The sequence below is a fragment of the Phocoena phocoena genome, chromosome 14 (genome assembly GCF_963924675.1).
Source record: "Phocoena phocoena chromosome 14, mPhoPho1.1, whole genome shotgun sequence".
NCBI classification, from domain to species: Eukaryota; Metazoa; Chordata; class Mammalia; order Artiodactyla; family Phocoenidae; genus Phocoena; species Phocoena phocoena.
In genome coordinates this window covers 63295130-63314281 of record NC_089232.1, presented here as the reverse complement: position 1 = coordinate 63314281, position 19152 = coordinate 63295130, and the positions used below count along the sequence as shown (strand labels likewise).

The window sequence follows — 19152 nt, the reverse complement described above, 5'->3', positions numbered from 1 at the left end:
TGTGCCCACAAGCAGCACCCTCATCATTAGTATGTCTGCTGCTATATGAAACACAAATAGAAAGGGATATTTAGACACAGTAAAGTTTAATATCTGAAAGTACAGATTGTATGAAAGCTGAAACTGCCTATGCATTAACATTTCTTTGGATTCCTTGCTCACTGCATATCCATGGTGCCTGGCATATAGCAGGAGCTCAATATATGTTAGTTAAAAAGAGTATGACTAAATAGACTTGAAACTAAATCACAACACGACATGTGTATTAATATACCCAAAAATGACATTTTCAAATACTAAAGAAATTAGAGTACTTATATAAAGCATTAATCCTATATATAAAATCTTTTTGACTAAAATGGTACTTTTATGTACTATTGATTTTAAATCATCTATAGTTGGTAGTATATTTGTAATTACAGTTGACAGTCATCACTTGGTACTTTCTCAGGAAGGTAAAACTAATTTTATAAATGGCTTCTCTTCCAGACCAAAACAATACATCCCAGAGCAATAATACATTGTGTCAATTATTTAGCACTGATGTCATCAGAACACACTTTTCTCTCCATTTGAAGGTACACATAACCCTAATATTCCTAGTACGGCCCTCTTATTAGGAATTCATCTAAATTGATCAAACAGCTGCAGGTCTGTGCAAAGGAAACAACGTGCAAGGATTTTTCTTTAACGAGTGTACGTATCGAAATGCCAGTGGAGAAAGCTGTGATGAATTTCGATTAAAGATCTGTTACTTCATGAGGTAAATATTTACGAATTTAATTGTCTTGTGGTTTCTAGTTCTGCGATTGTTGACAGTTTCCTTTTCACCATACAACAGACCTAGTCTGACAATAGAATCGACTCAAGTCCCCCTTTTATTGATTTTATTAAAACTGGCCCTTCTCTGTTCCTGGGAGTAGAATTCATCTTTCTTTTGGACTGTAGATCAAGCAGTGGTCAATGTGATTAGGGAATGAAAGCAGCTCTTAGAGTACATTCATTTTTTTTCTACTCCCTCACCGTACACATTCCCACCTACTTGCCATGAATTGGGATAAGGGTTTCTTCTCAGCGGTGGTTCTGAAGAGAGAGAAAGAAAGGCTCAGGGTGGGAGTGGTGGATTTGAGTCCTTGATTAAAGGAGGGAAGAGGGAGACTCAATGTGATGGATGAGGGATGGGAGATTGCTAATTTGGCATGTGGTCTTGATGCATTGTAAAATGTAATCTGTAAAATGATACCATGGTTTCCATAGAGGTCTAGCTTGAAATCTTCCAGTTGTCAAAAATACTTGATGCCTTTCAGGTACTGGATTCTGAAGTTTCCCGCAGAGTTTAATTTGGACCTCGGTTTGATCCGTATGACTGAGGAATTCCGGGAAGTAGCTAGTCAACTAGGATATGAGAAACACGTCAGCCTCATCGACATATCCAGCATGTAAGAGTGGCACAAGCTTCTTTCAAACAAGATGAGCCCACTGTTTGAGGGAGGGGGTAGTGATGACCCCACTTGACCTCCATCCATACCATTTCAGAATCAAGGTGTGCTTCTCTGAGGAAAGCTTTGATGCAATGAGCACAGTCCCATTGGACAGAGTTTCTCTCTCCAAGCTTCAATTTCTGTATTTGTAAAATGGGGATTGTACTTTCTCATGGGGTATTATGAGCATCCAATGAATACCTGAGATAATACGTGAAAGCATTTGGCATATAATAGATGCTCAGTACTTGGTTACTGAATCTAGTCTCCTATACCCTTGCCACTCATAGTGTGGTCTGTGGATCAGCAGCATTGGCATCACCTGGGAGCTCAACAGAAATGCAGAATCTCAGGCCCCACCCTAAACCTGCTGAACTGGAAACTGCATTTTAATAAGATCCCCAGCTGATTCATATGATCATTCAAGTTTGAGATGCTCTGAGGTCAGCCTGAGGCTGTACAAATGTTGACCATAGTTGTGCCATGAACTCGTTAGCTCAGTGGTTAGGAACTTGGTGCTAATTAGGCTAGCATTTTATATTGACTAGCTAACTTTGTAGACAAAACTATTTTAGGCCTGTGAGTATGGTTAGCCATATTGCAAATATGTGCTCTTGTGTCCTAGGCATTCATACTCTAGTCTCTTTTCCTAGAATACTTCTTCAAGAGTGATCAATGGTGAGTGATCCAGGGGTTATTAGGGATGTTGTTAAAAGTAAGGATTATTCAGCCTGACTCCTCTACTTACTAGCTGTGTGATCTTGGGTAAAATTTTAATCTCTCTGTGCCTATATTTTCTCATCTATAAAATGGGAGTAATAGTAGTAATACCTGGTACAGTTGTTGTGAAGATTTAATGAGTTAATACTTGTGATTATAGTGGTGCCTGGGACATCTAAGAGTTTGATAAATGTTTATACTAAAAAATACAGATTATTCAGATTATTCATTCCTAGTAAATCAGAATCTCTGGTAGTGAGGTCTAGGTCTCTGTCTTTATAACAAGCTTTTCAAATAATCCATATGTTGCTGAAGTGTGAGAACCAGCTTTTTTTGATGGTTTCCATCACCATCTATATATTGATAAACTCCAAAATTTATATACCTAGCCCTAACCTCTCCCTCATGATCCAAACCTTACTGGTCACAGGAAAGACCAAGTAAGGGATTCTGGATGAATCAGTGCAAACCTACCCTGTATGGAAAAACAACTTGAAGTTTATATTCTATTGGCAATGGGTCAGTGGTTTTCTCTTCAAATATGAAGGACTGGGCGTGTATTTTGCACAAGCCCCTGGAAGCAGGCCAAGAGTTACACAGTCAGTAGGTTAATAACTTCCATTGAGTGAAATGAGCTTTCAGCACATTGACCAGACTCACTCTTCTTTTATAGTCCTTCCTATGACTGGATGAGAAGAGTCACACAGAGGAAAAAAGTATCCAAGAAGGGAAAAGCCTGTCTGCTCTTTGACCATCTGGAGCCCATTGAATTGGCTGAGCACCTCACTTTTCTGGAGCATAAATCTTTTAGAAGGATCTCAGTAAGAAACTGGACACTTACTCTTCCAAGGATAACAACCACCATGCCAACTTTACCAAGAGCTGCATTTTCATACTCTGAAGTGTTGGCAGCCTCTGTCACTGTGCTCCACTGGAAAAGTGCCCTTAACTCACAGGAACAATCCCTTTTAACCAAAGATAAATATTATCCTGTCTTTATTTTATGGCTCAGGAGCTATATTTCTGTTGCTATTTTCAATGTCTCCTTTCATAGGATTAAAGCATGATTTTCTAAATATTCAGTGGAGATTTAACCATTCAAGGTTTATTTAGCTCTGTTGACTTCTCCCAAGTGAACATGTTTAGCTGGGCCCTTCATTTTGGGAGAAGAAATATTTATTTAGGTTGGGATATGTATAAATACCTGATTATGGATATAGGTTGAAAATAGGAATTGTAAGCTTTCAGGAGAATCTCAACATCAGGTTGTTTCTTTCTCAGGGATGGATATCCTGGATTAAATTTTTCTTTCCTATTCTGTCTTGATAGAGTTCCTCCTCTGCATCCCTTTTCTTCCCCCTGACTGTGATCTCTTCCTAGCCACCTACTCACTATCCATTTGTTATGATATTTCCACAATGGTTCACAAACAGCCTTTGTATTTGTCTAACCAAGCTCTGGGGAAGTCACTCCTCCTTTTCCAAGATGCCAAAGAATGAATTACGTTATTGCTTGCAAAGAAGAACATGAGGTTAGAAGTATGGATTTCTGAAAGACTGATTCTTTTCACTAAGTAACCCTACTTGGAGAGGACCTTTTGATTCCCCACAGGCAGGCCATAAGAGGGAATCCCCTGCTCTGTTTATATGGTAGGAGGCTCATATGTATCTGATGACATCCATGCTGACTTCCTGAAAATGTGTCAGTTTTGCCAAAGAGCAGCCTTACTCAACTTCTGTTTTTTCTCTTTTCTTCTTGAAAACACATTGCAAACTTATTCTGACTTGAAATTATAATATTTATATTCATTTCCTCTTCTTTAATGATGTATGCCATTGTATCTCGAACTTGCCTGACCATTGGAATCACCAGTAGTGGGTGAAAAATGGAGATTCTTAGGTTATTCCTCTGGAACAGTGATCCTTTAGGTCTGACATGTTCCCCCAAACCAGTATTTTAGCAAATGCCCCAGGTGGATCTTATGATCCAGCAAATTTTGGACTCACTGGAATATGACTTTGAGTCTTGTCCCTTCCTCCTCCCATCAACACTGTGGTGTGTAATAAGTGTGCATCTGGGTGTGGAAGAGTGAAATGCAGCAAAATAACATGTTAAAGATACAGATATATTCAAACTTGTAAGATGCCATTATAAATGTGAAATGAAAGAAATCGTTTTGCTGTTGTGAAACATTATCTCACCCCTTCCATGCAACATTCTAATTTATAATTTTTTCAAAGACTCCATTATAATTCAGAGTCTCTGAATCTTCCTTTACTAGTTCACTGATTATCAAAGCTATGTCATCCATGGCTGCCTGGAGAATAACCCAACCTTGGAGAGATCTATTGCTTTATTTAATGGAATCTCTAAGTGGGTCCAGTTGATGGTTCTAAGCAAACCAACCCCTCAGCAAAGGGCAGAAGTCATCACAAAGTTTATCAATGTTGCCAAGGTATGTATGTCTGTTAATTAGACTGGGATTCTCAAAGGATTCTAGATATTCATTCTCTCTACTGAGAAAAGTCGTTGAAAAAATTTGGAGTTCACAATATAAAAGCCAATTAAAATACCCATAAATGTCTAATGAGCAAATATACTTCTCTCATGCAAGAAGATTGCTTTTAATTGGCCATATTTGGAAGCATTTAATGTAGCTATTTTTCTGTGTAATGACTGATATATTTTTCTAGTGGATTTCATTTGTACTTCATTTTGAATTGATACTATTTTCCCTACATCCTTGTTGTTAAATTGTAGGACTTCATTTGTACCTCAAAAAGGTCAGAATAATTCAAAAATTGTTACAAAGTATTGAAGTTAACCTTTTCTATTGCAGAAGCTCCTTCAGCTCAAAAATTTTAACACCCTGATGGCAGTGGTAGGAGGCCTTAGTCATAGTTCCATTTCCCGGCTCAAAGAGACCCATTCTCATCTTTCTTCAGAAGTTACAAAGGTACAGTGGATCAGATCATAACCCAAGTAGAAAGTTCGTTTGTAAATTGTTTGGGGGTAGGATGATCCTAACAAATGTCACTCAGCATGGGAAAGTTTTCTTCTTAGACAATAGGAGGTTACAGCCATACCACCTGGAAAAACAGATTAGAGGTGGCAACAAGTGTCCTAATAGGAATGCTTTGAACACCGTTAACATATTGCAGTTGTAAATATTCAAAAAATATGTGTTTGGTGCTTACTATGTGATAGGCATTGTGAAATACATGGGGGTTACAAGGCAAATATGACAGAAATCATTCCTACCGTCCTGTCCTCAAATGAAGTCATTGAACACCTGCTCTCTTCATAGTACTGTGTTCAACACGGTGGAAGACACAAAGGAAGGGGAGGCAGAAAGAAATCTTCTGTATAGAAAGCCCTCAGATTTATAGCTCAGTTTTCAGGGATAAAAAAAAAAATTAAGCAATGATTGTTTCCCAAACTGAACTTTTTCTGCCATATTTATTTCCAGACCACAGTAATATTTCTCCTTATTGAGCAAAAAAGAACATTTCATCCTTATGAAAAGATTTCCTTGTAAGCGTGTACTTTGTTATATCAGTAAGGACACTTTCAGCTGTAAGTTAAAAAAAAAAATCTTGGAATTGCTTAAACAATAAGGAAATGGATCGTCTCACATACCTGAAAGTCCAGAGGCAAGGCCAAGTCCAGGCATGGTCTGATCAGAGCTCTGACTCAGTCGCTCTGTATTCCTCTGAGTATGAGGTTTTTGTTTTAGTTTTTGTTTTTCATCGGATTGGTTTCCCTCCTGATTGGGCTGTCTGCAGCAACGGGAAAATTATGCTTTCTTGTTTATGAAAGTTGGAGATAGGGAAAACCTCTATTCAGCTCCACACCCATGGAATAAAAGACCTTCTTTTTTTAGACAGATTGGACCATCTCAAATCACATGCCCACCCCTGGGCCAATAACAGTATCCAGAGGGATACAATGTACTGATTGGCTTAACTCTGTGTTTCTGAACCAATCACAAACCAGAGGGATGGAATTATGAAGATGGTAGATCAGAACCCATCCTTGGATCTGGGCACGGAAACAGCGTCATCCGAGACACATGGGAAAGAGTAGACTGATCAAAAGTAGACACACGGGTCTATTAGGAAGGTATGGCTGCCGTTAGGCAACCAACAATAGCTTGTGCATATAAACAGGAGAATATAAACCACAGAAGCACTGCTGAGTGACCTCAAACACTGCACCCTTTCCAAGTATAATGGGGCTCATTATGTGTTTCATTTTCCTTTAGATTAGTAATGAATTTCCAGTAAAGAGCAAAACATATTTTAAATGTTGTAAAGAATAAGAATTCAGTGGAGGCTCATAGAAGCTTGCAACCACCAGTATGTCTTCAAAAATTATTTATTTGAACTCCTCTTTCTTACAGAAAAGAAAACTGAGGTCCCCAAAAGTGAAGTGACTTGCTTAAGGTCACCCTCCTAGTTAGTGGCAGAGTCCAAAACCACAGCTATCTCACACATCAGTATGACTGTTCCTACCCCATACTGGCCCCTTCAAGTTATATCTTGAATGCAACTTTCTTGGAACAACTAGGAAATTTTAATATACTACATACTTCAATACAATACATGCTTGTATTTGTGGATTGTAATATTTCCATGAATTACAAAATACTTATATATACATGATGCTATTTAACATCTCAACACCCCTAGTAGGTAGGCAGAGGTGTGGGCTATTTCTCTTTTGACGCAGAATGGAACAGGCTGTCCAACTCATAGCCAAGCCTAGTACATTTTTCTAACTTTCTTTTCCCTGGTTAATATTTCCCTGCATCAACGTTGGTGCAATTGATACTTCTTTCAGTAGGTGAGGAATTTCCTAGCCACACACTGTTGGGCCTGAGGGTGGGCAGAAGGGAAGGCTGTTTGAAAATACTACTTTTCCATCTGTTCCCAGAACTGGAATGAAATGACAGAGCTGGTCTCCTCCAACGGCAATTACTGTAATTACCGCAAGGCCTTTGCCGACTGTGATGGCTTCAAAATCCCAATCCTTGGCGTCCACTTGAAAGACTTGATAGCAGTCCATGTCATTTTCCCAGACTGGATGGAGGAGAACAAAGTGAACATTGTGAAAATGCACCAGCTCTCCGTTACCTTGAGTGAACTGGTCTCCCTGCAGAATGCCTCTCACCACTTGGAACCCAACCTGGATTTGATCAACTTGCTCACGGTGAGTCCAACGGACTGGAGTTTGTGCTAATAACTCTCCTGCACCTCACTTCCCAGGGTATGCAGGAAGATCCATGCCAGCAATTCACAATGGGGGTGGGGGAGGGGTTGAATTCAGGGTCAGTAGATGGGAAGAAATCTCAAAGGATGAAGGGAGGGAAACACACCTGTAACCCAAATGACTTGAGACACCAATCTCCGAGCAAAGAAAGTTCCCTTTGCTTTGAGGGTCCCAGTCTCAGCCTCCACGGCTCTGGCTTCTGCAATTCTTAGAGAGGCCCTCCAGCCCTGTCCTCAGTGCCTCATCACACTCATCTAATTCATCACCCCCTTCTATATGCCCTCAACTCATCGGCTTCTCTTGATCCTCACTGCACTGCTGTAGTTGAAGCCTGGAGTAATTCGGGGAGCTGCTCTGAGATCTCCCTCCCCGTGACCCCCACCAACCTCCCCAAACCACCAGATACAGGTCCCAGGCTGCCACTGGAGCCCTTCATGACTTGTTTTCTGACTATCAGTTTCTCCTCGTTTGTCATCACCTGATCCCGCATCACACCTGCCTTTGAGGAATGTGGGACTTATACTTTCCACCACAAATTGCTGCCTTCTACTTTCTGGCTTTGCATTTTCTTGGAAAATTCCTTCCTTACCCACCCCCCAACCCCACCATGACTAGCTTAAATTCAAAAGCCTCTATCTTTCTGGAGCATTCTCTGTTTCCTTCCAAAGCAGTAAGGCATCTGTCACATGTGTTGCCCTTGTACCTTGTACTTTTTTATCTATAGGAGGTATCACTTGACATTAGATTTTTTTTCGATTTACCTGCCTTATACATCGCCCGTCCCCAGCACCTCTCACAGTATTGCATAACATCTTAACGGAAAAACCTGAAAGAACTTTTTGGCCCACCCAATACCTGGCATATTTAGGAGCTCAGCAGATGAACTGGGTGCTGTATTTGGGAGTGGGTTGGAAGAAATTGACCTACTGCTCATACGTTTTGGCCTTGGTGGCACACACCATTAGCTGGTCTCTAGGTCCTAGCACTTTTAGACACACAGGTGTGTAGCAGAGAACATTTCCCATTGGCTGCTTCTTTGTCAGGGGGAAAGAGGCATAAGCAAATTCTCTCACCCTTGCTTAAACAAGTGGAGGAGCAACTTCCTTGTTTGGGTTTATGACACTGTAGCATCTGAAACTTGGCTGCAACACCGAATTGACTACTTTCCTCCAGTGGCCATGGGGAATGAAAACAAGAAACCCTCTGGAACTCCAAAGAGCTAAATCCTCTAGGACTGCTGCATTGGGATAAGAGTGCAGTTCCTAGACCTTCTCACAAACTGTTCCTAGAACACAGAATTGTTTACCAAAGAAGAGAACCCCTAGGTGTAGGCAATAATGGTAGCTGCATTCTTAGTATAAAGCAGAAGTGGCCAACACACAGAAGCACAAATCTCTTGGGGTTGAGTTTGTGTAACAAATAGTAAACACCCAGACATTCTCTATTAGGGTGGGGGAACCTCACAAAAATCCAGGCAGCTGCCTTTATTAACCATTTGCCATGTAAATCTGTTTCCATGAATAAGTGACCAGAGTTACAGCCCCAATCAGACTGTAACCCCACAGCCACAGGTGATGTCTGAAGACCAGTCTCAGGGGGTAGCCTAGGCTCCAAGTGTCTGTGCTCAGGCTGCCTCCACGAGCTAGGGGAGAACTTCATGAGCAGCTGCCTATGCTGGGCAATTCCTCATCTGGATAAAAAATAATGATGGAGTAGGGAAAAGAAATTTGAATTGTAAATGCAGCAGGCAACATCAGGACAGATATTTGAGAAATACTAAAGGATTTGGAATGAAATTTTGGGGCTGCAGATGGAAAATCTGAACTCCAGAAGTAAAAGCTAAGAAATAATTCATTTTTGCTGGAAACGAAAGAAAAAAGAAAAAGACTCAATCTCTCAGTCTCTCTGTGTATCTCTCTCTCTCTCTCTCTCTCTCTCTCTCTCTCTCTCTCTCAGGAATTGAAGGAAAATTTAGAAGCCACCAAGCACCATATTTAGTCACAGCAGCATTGTATAGTATAGTGTAACATAGTGGCAAGAGTCTCAGATGGGAGACATAACTTTTTGTCCTGCCTCTGCAGTTACTTAGCTTTGTCTCCTTGCTAACTAGTCTTGACTTTGGATTTTTCCTAAAGGGTTTTGTGCTCATTTGTAAGATCTCATCCAGCTCTAAACTTCTGTGGTGCTAGATGTAAGGAATGGTGGAGCCTTGGGACTAAGGAACCAAGTGTCAACTTAATTCTGTGGTTCCGGCCCAGTGGCTCATCAGGATAGCACAGTTCCACAGATGAGCACAATGGTCAAGCCAGTTTCTATTTAAAGCCAAAAGCCCTCCTCTCTCCCCACAACCAAGGAGAAAGTTCGGTGCATTCATTCTTCCTGGCCCTAGGCAGATTAATCTCCTCAGAATGAGAATGGAGGAGACTCCCAGGAGGTGTTCACTGGAGCCCAGTGAGCATTTCATGAACCACATACACGTTGAGATTAGAACCATACGTTGACTGCAGCTGCCCAAATGCATGTGAGGTCGTTCTTATTAAGCACAGCATTGAAGGGGTGATTCTTTTTGCTCCAAGACTCTAGGTCAAGTTTCTGCCTGAAGTGACTGCTTCTAAACATGGTCCCAGGTGAGGAAGCTGATATATGATTGAGAGCCCTGGAAGAAAGAAAATGAGAACTCTTAAGTTAATGAACAATTACTAAATGCGTGCTCTGTGCAGTAGGCTGTATAGCAATGCTTGAACTTTCTGTAATAGTTGATTACAGTTTTCACAGCACTTTTCACATACATTTCCTCAGTAGATTCTCACACATACCCTGTGATGTAGCCTGGGCAGGTCAGAGGGTGTAACATCACCCCTGCCCCTTCCTATTTTAGAAATGAAGAAGCTGCGATTCATAATGGACAAAAGGCTTGCAAATAGCCAACTTCTGAATCCCAGTTTGTGGCTCTCTCTCTCTCTCTTCTCTCTGATGGACATTTACTCTGTAATGTGGGAATATTGTTGACATTTACTTTATTTTGCGTCTGTGAAAATTAAATAATCTCTCTCCCTCTTCATGGGTGTGTAAAGAAAGAGTTAATTACAAAATGAAATCTATGCGAGCAGGGACTATGTTTGCCATTTTTATCATTGTAATCTGAGCCCCCTGAACAGTACTGGCACATGAAGGAAAGAGGACCACACTGCCAAACTGTTGGGATTTGGATTGTTCCCCTTTTTAGGGAAGATCTGGAGAAGACATTTTCCACTGTGATCCCAATTCATGTAACCAGGAGCTTTTAAACTGATGCTTCTTGTTTCATGGTATACGAAATAGTCTGATTTTTTTCATAGTATTTTTAGATCTATCAGTTACATTTACCATTCTGAGTATATGCAAATTACTGGAAAGCCCCTGTATTTTTACAATCGAAGAAGAAGAAGAAGAAAGAAGAAGAGGAGGAGGAAGAGGAAGAATTGCAAAAATGGTGAATGGAGATAGTTTGATGGCCAAGTGTGTGTTATTTTACAATTCTCCAGTCAAGACAATGTCGGTCCTGAGGTGCAGACTTAATCCACAGCCATCTTTGCTGATAGGCTTGGATGTAAAAGCAACAACCTGCAACAGTGACTCAGAACATTTTTTAGAAACAAACAAGCTTAAAATATGTTAGACACAAATAAATATTTTTGAAACCCCATTGACAAGCTGCCTATATTATTTAAAAGTAGAACAGATCACTTTGTGCAGGGCCGTAAGGCCCAGAGGAGATCCGAGAAAGCAAATAGGATCACGGCTTGGAAAGCAGAGAGATGGCTAGAGTTAACCCAGAAGGCGGCTCTGCACTCGTGGATGAGGACAGTGGCATTTGGCTGCTGCACTGATTGGGAGCCAAACCCTGCAGTTTCAATCTGTGTGGCCCTCTGAACAAATCCCATTGGACACCATTAGCTCATTTAATCCTCACAACAATCATGGGAGGGAGCTATTATTGATGATTCCCATTTTACAGATCAAGAGACAGACTCAAGAAGGTTAATGACTTGCCTAGGTTCATACGACCACTAATAAATGGAGAGCAAACATTGGGAGAAAACAAAAATATTTCCATCATAGAGTCAGATATCTGTCCCTGTGACATATGAAAATACTCAGGGATGTTCTGTGTCTTTTGAAAGAGCATCTCCCCTATTTAGTGTGTGGCTTATTTGGGTTTCTGGTTGGATGTTCTTGCACTGCTGGCATCTCCTTTCCGGCAGATGCCAGTGCTGTCATCAGAGGAAGAGTCAGGAGGACAGGAACATACTCATCAAAGCCCGGATTAACTCCTGACAACAGGACATCAAAAGGAAGAAGTCAGTCAGTTTTCTGTCTATGTCACATTCACAGTGCAAGGTAGCAAACTAGGACTGGGATTATGGAGGTGGAATTACAAAGGTACTGTCTCCTTTCATGAAGCTTAGAGACCAGTAGAGTCTTCTGTTGTGGAATTTACAAAACAGTGGGCAACTGCCCATGGCAGATGTGTTTTATTTGGCCCACATGGAATCATAAAAAAAAATTTGTTATTAGTTGCCAGTGCTTAAAAATGAGGATATTTTATATAAAACTCTAGATTTCTGACTTCTCTTGACAAATTAGATGTGGCAATTGTCATCAAACTGACAACAATTTGCCTTAGATGAGTAGTGGCTATCTCCCATTCATCAGTGATCACACCTTCCCCTATTGCTTCCCTAACCCAGAGATCCAGTGTCAAATTCCACTTATCAGCACAAATTTTTCTTATTGTTGAACTATGAGGAGAGATCCCCAAGTTAATCATATCTGCAAAACTCTTTTACCAAATACATTGTTATACCAATGTCTCTATCACAATATCCCTTTCATGCATCTCCCTTCACTCTTTTATATGGTGAGCTGGTTCCTCAAAGCATTTGTTTTGTGACATGCGGACAGTTCCTCTCCTGAAAAAAGGCAGGGCCCCTGGAGGTAGAAGTGACTGATGTTCAGAGGAAGGTGGATACAGTGTACATTCTTTGTGAGCATGATTTTCATGATCTGAAATGATACTGGGGCAATTTTATAGTAACGTCAATTTTATTATGCTTAAAAAAACCTTTAGATGACAAAGTCTAGATAATGCAATACATGACCAGATATATGAAATCCTTAATTTAACTGCTGTATTTAGTAGCTAGAATAGTGACTACAATGGTCCCCGCCATATATTAGGTGAACAATAAATATTTGTTGAATGAATGATGCAAAAATGACAGTTTATAATGCCAGTTTCTTTTTTTAAAAAATGAGATAGAACAGCAAGATAAATCCTTGAAAGACATCCTGTGCCTCTGAGTTTTCTCTTGCTCCTAAGCACCAGGCACTGAGCTGGAGATAAAGGGATCCTTGATGTTACAGGCTAGGACCAGGGACAGGTGTATAAAATAAGACTTGGAAATGGAATAAAGCCTTTCACATTAAGACTTTATCTTTAGACAAAATATGTCAAAGGAAAATTTTCATGCTTAAAATGGTCAGAGAAAGGACAGGGCACCTGGTTCTCTTCCCTGTTGATAAAATGGTATGATTCATCAGGTTCTTAACATTGAAGGGCACGTGTGGGAATTATCCAGGCTTATTTTAAATCTTATGACTTCTGTTTTAGGTAAGTGGGACCATGCATTTTAAGGTTTTGCAGATTTTATCCACGCAGTTTAATCTTCATTTACATTCTTATCCTTGCCTACCCTAATCTTTCTCTCTGTCTTTATTTCTCCAAGTCCTCCCAGTTAGGTCCCAGTTCACAAGTTCCTCTGTGAATCCATCCTGATCATTTCTGTCCTCAGTGGCCCCCACACATAATAATAAGAGTAGTTGTAACAGCTATAATAATAACAATAACATCAACAACACCAGATTACATTTCCTGAGATTTCACTGTGTACTAGGTCCTGTGTGAAATACTTTACATGCATTATTTCATTTGATCCTGATAAAAATCCAATTAGATAGGGACTTTTGTGATCATTTCCATTTTACAGAAGTGGAAACTGAGTGTCAGAGAGGAAATAACTGGCTCAAGGCCACAGAGCTAACCAGTGGCAGGCTCAGAATTTGAACTCAAACCCACTGGTCTCCAAAACCTCTCCCTCATGCTTTACACGCTGCCTCCCTGAAAAATTCCTATAGCACTTAGAGCGGGGCAACTTCCTTCACATTCAGCATGTGTTGCCTTTTGTTGATGTGAATATATCTTTTTGTGTTCAGGTCCTATTTAGTCAAATAAAGTGTCTGGCCCTTGAGGGCAGGAATGATTTTATACCATTTTATGTCACCAGAACTTAGCACAATGCCCTGAAATAATAGAAACCTATTAATTGCTCCTTCATTTCTGCAGTTCTTTAGTCAAACCTCCAAGACACCATTTATTCCATTTCCAAGTCTTATTTTATACACTTGTCCCCGGTCCTAGCCTATAACATCAAGGATCCCTTATCTCCAGCTCAGTGCTTGGTGCTTAGGAGCTACTCAATAATTATCAAGAAAAATTGAGGGCTTCCCTGGTGGCGCAGTGGTTGAGAGTCCGCCTGCCGATGCAGGGGACATGGGTTCGTGCCCTGGTCCGGGAAAATCCCACATGCCGCGGAGCGGCTGGGCCTGTGAGCCATGGCCGCTGAGCCTGAGCGTCTGGTGCGTGTGCTCCGCAATGGGAGAGGCCACAACAGTGAGAGGCCCGCGTACCGAAAAAAAAAAAGAAAAAAAAAGAAAAATTGAGTCAATGGTTCTTGTTGATGCTGATGACCACACTAGGTTTAACTTTTTTCTTTTTAAAATTTCGTTTTCCGGGACTTCCCTGGCGGCCCGGTAGTTAAGACTCCGCGCTTCCAGTGCAGGGGGCATGGGTTTACTCCTTGATTGGGGAACTAAGATCCCACATCCTGCGTGGCCAAAAAATAAAATATTAAAACTTCTTTAAAAAAAATTTCATTTTCCACCTCTGCATGCTATCTTTTTAATGTTCTATATTCACTCAAGTTATTGGACATTGAGCTTAAGCATTCAGTTTGGAAAAATTTCAGTAATGTAAATAAGTAAATAAATGATTCAACATCCTTATTTATCCCTTCTAATTTGTTGTAGCTTTCTCTGGACCTCTATCACACAGAAGATGATATTTACAAACTATCACTGGTGCTGGAGCCTAGAAATTCTAAATCGGTGAGTAGTGTTTTCTCTCTCAGGTTCAGTGACAAACACCATTATTTTATATTTACAATAATTGACCATTACAGTAGTGCTTTGTGATCTAAAGATTGAAGAATTAAAAAATCTATATTCTTCCCATTTTACCAATGGAACAGCTTAGCCCTGACAGATAATTATTTCTTCACATTAGAAGCTAACAAAGAAGAACATCATTTCCAGTTACTCTGTTTTATTGTTGATCTTCCATGTTCCCTCTGAGAACCTGCCCCTCCCCCCAAAAAGAAGGAACAATAATTTGAATGACCATTCTAGGCTTTTTTTTAAAAAACTGATTCTACATAAAATTAGATTTAATAAATTTTAAATACCCTAATCATAATTCACAAGTTTCTCTACTAATGATTCATCCAGCTCAGAATTTCAGTATCACATTGGATAGAGTCTCACTTAATTGATAGCTGACTCTTAGTAAAGAAACATTATATAATGAGTTGAAGAAACTGAATTACTGAATGTACACTGCTCATTACTCTTAGCAAGCGGACTGTAGCTCAGATATGCTTTGCACTAGTAAAAAAACAAATATCTGGGTGAATATGAAATTTACAATGAGGATGAGGTTTGCATGTTGAAAAAAAAATTTCTGTCTGCTTCTTATATCCTGAGATCTGTTTTCTTATGAAGGTCTCATTCATTACCTCCGTACCAGTTGAGTTCTGTGGCATGTTGCCAGCAACCCTAGGGCCTAAGTCTGTCCATCTATTAATACCTACTACCATTCTGAACCATCGAACTGAAAAAGGCAGAATGACTGTGAATGCTGTTCACAGTAAACGCCAGGTGGGAGACTATGAACTTGAGTCTGAGTCAGTTGACCTGGTAGCATCTGTTCTTAAAATAATGTCTGTGGTGGTCCATCACCATGTTCCCCTCCCTGCCAGCCCCAAGAAGCCCATTTCTTGGGGACACTGCAGAAGGCAGCCATATGGGAAGATACAGCACAGGAAAAGGGAGGGGTTAGGACCAGACTCTTCAAAGTTCGCGTGATGAAGAGAGAGCTAGAAAGAAAAGTAATGTTACTGAAAAAAAGGAATTCGTAAGCTCCTCCCTCATTCCATAGCTTTGGTGTGATGAAGCTGTCCTGTACGTGCACACACAGCATTGCCACCTCCTGACGCCTTCCTTTACCTATAACTAGGCACCTTAATTGCCACCTGTTGGTTGTTGGATGCCTGGCAGGTCATAATATATATGTTATCTCATTAACTCTGTTAAGGAAACAGAGTCTGGTGAGCATAGGTGTCTTACACGGACCACAGAGCCAGTCAGTAGGAGAATTTGGACTGGTCTCAGGAGTCTGCCTTCACCGCCTGTGCTTTTTCTACAGCGTGATGCTGCCCATTATTTTCCCACCACCCCTTGTTCAGAAACAGGGTAAGAATGACCATTTTAGCACACATGCCTGATTTGTGCCTTTTAGATTTACTTTGGTTTATTTTCAGGATCAAGTTTTACCAATTTTTGGAGACATCTCCATCCAACATAAAAAAGTCTTTTTACCTCTTGTAAAAGCAGAAGCTTTCAAAGCCCCTTCCAAGTGCTAAAATCCCATGAATCTATGCAAACACATTTCCCAATCCCTTTCTGTCTCTTCTCTAAGTGGAATGTCACCTTATTTTGTATTTAGTGTTCAACGCATACTGGTAACTAAGAACAATTTCCCGTCAGGATTATATTCCTGAGAGTCTGTAGCTTTAATGTTCTTACAGTTAACACTGGCCAACCTCACCTAGTTAGTCCCAGAGCTTCTCAACCTTATTCTGTTCATGGCACCCTTAGTGCCTCATAATTTTTTGTGTTTTAATTCATGTCTCAGTTTTTTCATGCTACCTCTAGGTCAGAAGAAATACCTAACAGTTCCACTTATAGAATAGTTAGGTCCAAGCAACTAAATATGTATAAACATTGATGTTCTAATGGCTTATTACCTGCCTGAAAAAATAATACACACAGATTGAAAAAAATAACATTTTAATTTCATTCTTAAATAACCACAATTACTAATGGATATGTGTGCCTGTTGGGCATGGTACAATTTCTTAAATCTTGGAATCAGATTGGATACTGTCACCTTTATTGCTTGTTCCACATTGATTTTTTGCTTCTCAAGGACATGATATCATTGATAGAAATGTGGCACGAGCTGATGGGTGAATTGCGAACTATTTCAAGCTGGTAGTTCGTGTGCTATTGACAAATATTGAATATTGCTGTATTTCCCTCGGAAGTTTGAAATATCTTTTGGTAACCCTCTGAGTTCATCGCAGCGCTCCAGAGGAGGGGTGTGCCTTGCTGTATAGTTTGGGAACCAAGGGTTTAATCCTTTATTATATCAACAAGATGAAAGGCTTTACCGAAAGAGCCGAGATGTGTGAGCACATGTGTGTGTGTGCATGTGTGTGTGTGTGAGAGAGAAACTGTGTGTGAGAGTGACCATATTCAGATGGCAGATAATTTTTTGTCCTGTTTGTAGCTCACAGCAGCACCCACCTCACAACATTGGTAGAGGCTTAAATCCGTACAGTTACGCCTCACCTCCTCTTGCAAAAATGGTTATCCCCAACTCGGTATCAAATTTAAAAACAACCTGCGAATACAGGTTTGTATGCATGCACCAGCAAAAATATTTCATCATATGAGAGCCCTAGGGAAAGGATACGAAGTGCACAGCACTCTTGGCTCCCAATAGGATTGTGTTTCACACTTGTGTTGTGTAAGCGAGTTATACATTATTGCTACCATCTTCTCCACATTATTAAGTGAAAATATCTTGCACGAATGTGGAAGAACCTGTGGAGGAAACAAGTTCACCAAAGCGGGGCTCAAGAGAGCTAATGATTAGCCAAACCGTCAAGAACTGATTAAGCATATTGAGAGATGCTGGTAAGATGACATAAACTTGGCTGTGCACTGCTGGCCACTTGCTGCACACACCTAATTTATCACTAGCACTGACTGTTAAAGAATTAGATAACTGGTGTTTTATGTGCTTTGTATTATACAAGCAAAAAATTGTATGGATTGTTACAGAGATGTTTAAGGGTGTTTTAGTAGTATCTGGGGAACTTGGATAGGATTTTTGGGTGAGCTGGGAGAGCAATATTTTTTTCCACCTAAAATAATACAATCTAGGCTGCTGTTAAACAAACTATGTATTTAGTTACAGATTAGATTCTACAGACAAAATATTGCATTAACAAAATTTTCACTGATGTTTTCAAAATATTTAAGTACTACATAAACAGAAGTTTTTACTGATATTAATATGCAAAACTTATATGGCTTTCTCAGTGTCCCTGGTCCAAATTGCTCGAGACCCCAGATAAAGTTGAAAAATGTGTGTGTTTTCTGTCAGCAGCCTACCTCCCCTACGACGCCCACCAAGCCCGTGGTGCCCCTGGAGTGGGCCTCAGGCGTGATGCCAAAGCCAGATCCTACAGTCATCAACAAGCACATAAGGAAATTAGTTGAGGTAAGTGGTTGAGGGACAGTTAAATGTGAGCAGTTAAAAGGAGGCCCCTTTCTCTTTCCAGAATATTCTCGGGTTGCCCAGGAATCAGATGGAGTCCATGAAAACAGCCCTCTAGCAAGTAAGAGCAATTCAGCAGACACTTAGCTCTACCTGGCACTGGCTTCTGGGGAAGAACCTCCCAGGAAGTCCCCCTTTCCCCTTCCTGTCTGTCAGTTCTCACTTGCCCAAATACTCTCAGCTACTTAGAACCCCTCACTTCCCCAGGCATTTGACACTTCTGTCATTGTCCCTGCAACCCAAGGGACTGTTTGAGGATTAGAATCTACTCATTAAAACCCACATGGGGGGCTTCCCTGGTGGTGCAGTGGTTAAGAATCTGCCTGTCAATTCAGGGGATACGGGTTTGAGCCCTGGTCCAGGAAGGTCGCTGAGCAACTAAGCCCGTGCGCCACAACTACTGAGCCTATGCTCTAGAGCCCACAAGCCACAACTACTGAGCCTGCGTGCCACAACTACTGAAGCCCACATGCCATAACTACTGAGGCCCACGTACCTAGAGTCCATGCTCCACAATAAGAGAAGCCACCCAATGAGAAGCCCATGCACCGCAACAAAGAGTAGCCCCTGCTCACCACAACTAGAAAAAGCCCTCAGGCAGCAACAAAGAACCAATGGAGCCAAGAATAAGTAAATAAATAAATAAGTTTATAAAAAAAAAAACCCACATGGGTCACTATAAAATGCTGGATAAATTGGTTACATGAGGGTAGGAAAAAATACTGTAAGTTGAGTAGTTTCTCCAGCTGTATATATTTGGGGGTCTGTGACACCGCAGCGCAACAGCATTTAGGTCAGAAACATCACTTAATGAAGGGCAAGATTGCGTCAGAATTTTCCATATTAAAAACAACAAAAAAAGAGTAGATGCACCAATGTGGGAAAGATGGAAATATC

At 40.6% G+C, this 19152-nt stretch overlaps 1 protein-coding gene across 1 annotated transcript in view; it reads left to right on the top strand.

Moving 5' to 3' along the window:
* The window catches only part of RASGRP3 (RAS guanyl releasing protein 3), a 42326-nt gene that overhangs the window by 5290 nt on the left and 17884 nt on the right, over positions 1-19152 (top strand). Inside the window, exons 4-11 of the mRNA XM_065891742.1 lie at positions 701-763; positions 1308-1439; positions 2875-3022; positions 4483-4656; positions 5041-5157; positions 7137-7412; positions 14601-14678; positions 18085-18198. Coding sequence (XP_065747814.1) covers positions 701-763; positions 1308-1439; positions 2875-3022; positions 4483-4656; positions 5041-5157; positions 7137-7412; positions 14601-14678; positions 18085-18198 — 1102 coding nt within the window. The remainder of the gene's footprint in view (positions 1-700; positions 764-1307; positions 1440-2874; positions 3023-4482; positions 4657-5040; positions 5158-7136; positions 7413-14600; positions 14679-18084; positions 18199-19152) is intronic.